At 61.7% G+C, this 6,000-nt stretch overlaps 1 protein-coding gene across 1 annotated transcript in view; it reads left to right on the top strand.

Annotated features, from left to right (window-relative positions):
- The window catches only part of PPL (periplakin), a 42,296-nt gene continuing 36,296 nt past the window's right edge, over window positions 1-6,000 (top strand). Inside the window, exon 1 of the mRNA XM_037815320.1 lies at window positions 1-264. Coding sequence (XP_037671248.1) covers window positions 203-264 — 62 coding nt within the window. The 5' untranslated portion in view covers window positions 1-202. The remainder of the gene's footprint in view (window positions 265-6,000) is intronic.

Genomic DNA, 6,000 nt, shown 5'->3' with positions numbered 1-6,000 from the left:
GGGGAGCGGCCCGAGAGCGAGTGGCCGGCGGGCGCCCCGCCCCCCGCGGGTAGTGACCAGGCGCCGCGGCCGCGCCGCTCTCGGGGCTCCCTTGGCCGCTGCTCGCTCACCTGCGCGCCGGGGCCGCTCTCTGCCCAGTGCCCCAGTGCTCTCCAGCCCCCCAATCCGTAGTCGCGAACCCGCCGAGCACCCCAGCGCCACGATGAACTCGCTCTTCAGGAAGAAAAACAAAGGCAAATACAGCCCCAAGGTGCAGACCAAGAGGTGAGCGGGTGCCCTCGGGACGCCCTCGCGCTGCTGGGCGCGCGGGGCCGGGAAGCTCCGCCGGGGCCTTCGCAGGCTGCAGAAGGCCCGGGGGGCGGGGACGCCGGGCCCAAGGGACGCCCTCGAACTGGGGAGCACCGCCAGGTGGGGTTGGGGATGAGCCAGGGGCGCCTGGAAGGGGGCGGGGGAGGGCACGATTTCTGGCACCCGGGAGTTCTCGGAGTACTGCCCCCCACCCCCACCCCAGGGAGCATTCCCCTCCAGGGAGCACCAGGGAGGACTCCGCTGGGGGTGCAGGGATCGCCCAGGGCCGCCGGGATGGGGGCGGAGTGTCCGGAGGTCACTCGGGAGCCTCCGGAGCGCCGGCGTCCGGGGGACGCACGGGGCGGGGACGTCGCGCGGGGGCGCTTCTTGGGAAGCGCGCGGGGAGGGGTGGGGGCAGCCACCTGCCGCAGCACTGCCCGGCGCCTGCCACCCTGCGCCCCAGAGCCGCACCCCGAGAAGCCAGGTGGGCGCGGAGTCGGCCGGGGGGCACCGGCCGAGGCACCGCCCCTCTCTCCTGGGAGCCAGGCGGGGGATCAGGGGACCGGGCGGCGTCGGGGCCTCCTCCTCGCGGCCGGATTTCTCAGGGGCGTGGCTCCCCGCCCCAAGCCCCGAAACTGGCAGCCTCTCCCAGCCGCGGATTCCCAGGGCGGCGGGGGAAGGAATGACATGTCTCGATGTGTTTGCCTGGAGACGTCCGTTTTGATAAGCGCTAATGTAGTCATTTAATAACCAGTTTGGTGGGGGGAGCCTTGTGGAGATGCTGAGATTGAGGGAGGGGGCGGGATTTCGCCCTCCTCCCCTTCCCCGGGAAAATGGGGTGGGAGCCCCTGGCTGGGAGGAAGGATTTTACCAGCCTCTGTAGACAAGGGGCTTCAGGCCCACCTGGGTGGGAGTGCCTACCCCAAGCCGCCCTCACTGTGTGGCCCCCTCTGTACCCCCCAAGCAGTTCTTTGCCCCCTCCCAGTCCCCAAAGGCAGCAAGAGGGCTCTGGACCCAGGGCTCCCCCCCCACCCCTGCGGTCCAGCCCAGGCCCACCTGTCTGACAGGTGCAGGCAAGTCTGGCACCGCACCTGAGTCCCTTTAGTTCCAGAAACCCCGCTGCCCCGCGGTTCCCACGCACCCCGACTCCAGTTTGGGCTGTTGGAGGCTCAGAGGCATTTCTTTCCTCCCCTCTGAGTTCCCCCCACACGCCCCCGCAGCCACCCCTGGCTGGGCTTTCACAACCCGGGGCTAGGTGGGGCCCTCGCGTGGTGCCTCCGGGGCTGGGTCCAGCTGGCCCGGGAGCAGGCTGGGGTCGGGTCCAGTCCCTGTGCTGTGCTCCCGGGGTTGCACAACTGGACGGTCTCTGCCAGCCACGGACGACTCTCCCCTTCCCCAACTCGGGCCCCTGGAGAGCCCTTCACGCTCACCCACATGACGGCCTGGCCCTGCCCTCTGCCTGGCCGCCTTCCCCCAGCTCTGCATCCTCCCCCCAGGGCCTGGGCTTGGACCTCACAGAAGGTTATCCTGAACCCAGAGAGGCTGGGAGGGCCTCAGGCTCTTTGGCAGAGGACAGGAAGGAAGGTTTCCTTTCATTTCCTGCTGTGTGGGCGCCCAGGACCTGGGCTGGTGGGGAGGCGGGGTCCTGGCCCCCTCCCCTCTCTGTACTTCTGGCCTGAGGCTGTGCTCTTTCCTTAATTGATCTCTGCTGATCCCAGAGCTCAGGTTGGAGAAGTCTCTTTCCCCAGAAAGCCTGCCCTGATTGCTTCGCCCAGAATGGGATGGGAGGCCCCTCCTCTGGGTTCCCATGATCTCCCTGTTACTTCCACCCCAGCACTAAGGGTAAGAGCTGCCACAGCCCCGAGTGGGTGCCAGGCACCTCCGTGCGTGGTCTCGCCCAGTCCTCTTGCCAGCCCTTGCGCCCCTTTGCCCCTTTTTCTTAATGGGAGAAGAATGCATCGACCCAGTTGTGGGGCAAAGGCAGCATTTTGTCCCATTCTCCCAACGAGCATCTCTTGAGCATGTCTACCATGCCTAGCCTTGTACCAGGCGCCACAGGAGGTACTTGTGTGGGACTTGGGAGCTGACCCCAACTTACCCTTTGGCCCTGAGATTTCTAAGGGCCCCTTCCCTTGTCTGGGAAAGGATGGGGATGCCAGGGTGAGTCTGCTCTGGGAGCAGAACGCTTGGCTTCTGATCCCAGCTTTGCCACATCTGCTTGTGGGCAAGTCATGGAACCTCTCTGAACCTCAGTCTCCTCCTCTTCAAAGCAAGGACGGTAACAAGTATCTCCTGCATGGGATTGCTGGGAGGAGCGACTGTGATGGTGAGAGAAAGCCTCTAGCCCAGAGGAAGTGCCCAGATGGAGGGTCAGCATCACCATCCCGAGCCAAGGGGAACCAGGAGCTGTGATTTTGCACCCAGGCCGTCAAAGCACTTTAGCCTGAGAAGTGCCGAGTTTAGTGAATGGGGTGGCCAAGGTGTGGGAGAGCCAGACTGGGAAATCTGCCACTTCCTGTGTGTCAGCCTTCAGCAGCTGGAACTGGAGAGGGCTGGGGCCGGGGTGTGAGCTCCTGCTGCACCCGTCCTCCCAGTTCCTAATAACAGGTGCGGGAGCTGAAGTTCACACCTGAGCTAATGACAGGGTCAGGGCCTGACAGGGCAGATGGGGTCACAGGAGGGCAGCACCCAGCTCAGCGGAAGGGCCTGGTCAGGGGGAACCTGCTCCCACCCTCCTTGGAGTCAGCAGAGAACCTGGGCTGAGAGTTCTGCCCCGGCCACCACTTCCTGGCTGTGCCACCCTGAGCCACCTGCTTGGGCTCTCTGAGCCTCCTTTACTCACCTCAAAAACAGGGATAAGTGCAGCTCCTGCCTTGGAATGTTATTGGCATGAGGGTTAAGTGAGAGAGTGCGGGGAAAGGGTTGAGAGTGTGGGAGGCCTCGGCCCCTAGCCATTGTGCTGACGATAGTGATGGTTGAACAGATGTGGATAAGGCACCCCCTCTGAGCCCCAGTTGAGCTGGGCAGTGAGAAGGACAGGCTGTGCACCACGCCCTTCTGGGGCACCAGGGCTGTGGAGGAGAGGGTGACAGTCTCCCTGCACTTGAGTCTGTGGCCCGTCACATCCAGGAGGTAAGATGGAGTCATGCTTAAGTACACGTCTGCTTACATGGCTGTGTTGCAGGGGCCGTGGAATGGAGAGAGAGCTGGAGAGCTGCTGAGCTCAGAGTGGGGGGCTAGTCAGGGAGGGCTCCCTGGGGGAGGTGGCTGACCTGTCCAGGGAGGGGTGGAGTGGTTAAGATCTAGGTGTGCAGCACAGAAAAATGCTGAAGATGATGTTAAGTGAACAAAAGCAAAAAACAAGGGTATATCTAGACTATGTTTAATTCTGGCAAATAATACATATAGGCATGGACAAAAAATAGGTTAAACTCTGTTAGGTGATGGGATTTCTGGCTTCTGTTTATGTTCATATGATAAATATTGTTTTAAAATGTAAAAACATGCAACCTCGTTCAAGGGCAAAAAAAAAAAAAATCCAGCTTGGAGTCAGACTGCATTTTGCGTGTTTGTCCTTGAGAAAGGAAACTTGGCATTTACTTCCCTGTCTGTAAAATGGTATTAATCTCACCCCTCTTCTTAGGACCGGTCCCAGCAAGCGCCCGGTGACCTGGCCTTGCCTCTTGGCCTCGCTTCCCATCCTTGGGAGGCAGGACCCAAGGCTTTGGAGGATGGAGGGTAGTGGAAGGTCAGGGTGCCCTTCTGGAAGCTTCCTTGGGTATCTTGAGCCTCTTGGTGATGAATTGCACAGAGTTTGATGTGGGCTAGGCGTGAGTTCAAGCCCCAGCTCTGCCTCCCCCAAGCTGTGTGGCTTTGGGCAGGTCACTTAACTTCTCTGAGCTCTGGTTTCCCCATCTGTGAAATGGGGAGACAACAGTAGTCCCCAGCTGCTGAGGTCGCTGGGTGGATTAAGCGAGATTACGCTTGTGGTGGGCCCGGCCCTGGACCTGGCTCGGAGTAATTGACTGGAAAATCATAGCGGCCAATGTTAGCTACCAGTACTACTAGAGATTCTCCAGAGCTGACCAGGGTGGACTGTTCCAGCTGTGGAGGCCGAGGCTCTGTGGGCAGAAGGACCACTGACGCTGACCCATTTCCCTCACCCTCAAATGGAGGCTGCCTTAGTGTCCTGGAAGCTGCCAGAACAAAGTACCATAAAGGGGGCGGTGGGGCTTGAAACAACAGAAATTTATTGTCTCACATTCTGGAGGCGAGATGTCCAAAATCCAGGTGTGGGCAGAGCCGGGTCCCTCCAAAACCTGCAGGGGAGGACCCCTGGCCTCCTCCCACTTCCGTGGCTTCTAGAAGCATCACTCCAGGTTCTGCCTCCGTCCCGTGTGTGTGTGTGTGTGTGTGTGTGTGTGTGTGTGTGGTCTCTTACTCTAAGGACAACTGTCATTGGATTTAGAGGTCACCCCAATGCAGTTTTGAGGCCATCTGCAAACACCCTATTTCCAAGTCAGGTCACATGCACAGGTGCCAGGGGTAGGACTGAGCATGTCTTTTGGGGGGATACAGTTGAACCCCCTCCAGCCGCACATGCACACCTGTGCTGATGGGTGACGGCCGGCAAGCCCGAAGATTTGGAGGGGGGGCCCTCCAGTCGGCCTCCAGCCGTGGTGGTGAATTGGGCTGGTGTGAGCTAACCCCAGCCACTTCTGGGGACCTACTGGGTACCCCACCTGGACCTGATGAGATGCCGTCTCCTTCTGACAATGTGCCTGCCGGGCGGCGGTGGTGTCCCATTTCACAGAGGGCACTCTTGAGGCTGAGGGTAAAAGTTCTCATTTCGGGCTCATAGCTCACAGCGGGGCAAGGTTGGGGATCCAGGAACCCCTGGGGAGGGAAAGTCGGTCTCCCCGCTACCCGTGTCTGGGCCTGGCAGCAGCTCTCTCCAGGTGCCGTCCCGGGCTGGGCTGGATGGTGGGGTGGGGGCTCGGCCCCTCCTCGCTTGGGCTTTTCCCCCGCTCACCCAGCCCTCCTCTTGGCAGAGGGAACGGGCCCTGATAAACCAGATTCGGGATGGGCTGGGCCTCACCCAAAGGGTGGCTGCTAATGATGGCATTCCGGGAATTGTCAGGGGCAGGAGTCTGAGGACAGTGGGTTTTTGGGGAGAGGCAGCACCCTAAGGTGAGGAGAGGGCCACCAGGAGGGACTGCTGGGTGCTCCTGGCAGGGCTGTGCTGGCAGGAGGCTCCGGCTCCACCGGCCACCCCCAGCCCCTGCCCCGGCCTGTCTGCGGAGCTGGCAGAGGAGAATGTCCCTTTGGCCTTTGTTCTCTCTGCTTTCCACGGGGGTTGCTGGGTTACACCCTCTGGAGACCAGAGGAGGCTGCCAGGGCCCGTCTCTGCCGCCAGGTGGGACCGAGCTAACACTTGAGCTCCTGCCCTGCCTCCCTGAAAAGGCTCCCCAGTTCTCTCGGCCCTCAGTGCCTGCAGCCCTGGCCCTGCTCCCTCCTCGAGTGCCCTGGTCCGTTCTCCCATGGCAGCTGGGGAGCTCTTGGCACCCCGCTCAGCCCCCCAGCCCGGCTTCCCCCTGCTCTCAGGCTGCGTGGGGGCTTCCTCCCTGCGCCATGAACCTGTCTCCTTACTGAGTCCAGCCACGCGGCCTGTCCCGGGCCGTTCCCCTGCCTGGAATGCTCATCCCACCCCTT

This window comes from Choloepus didactylus, chromosome 21 (assembly GCF_015220235.1).
Source record: "Choloepus didactylus isolate mChoDid1 chromosome 21, mChoDid1.pri, whole genome shotgun sequence".
In the NCBI taxonomy this organism is placed as follows: Eukaryota; Metazoa; Chordata; class Mammalia; order Pilosa; family Megalonychidae; genus Choloepus; species Choloepus didactylus.
Note: the sequence above shows the minus strand (reverse complement) of the source record. Positions and strands in the feature narration are given on the sequence as shown.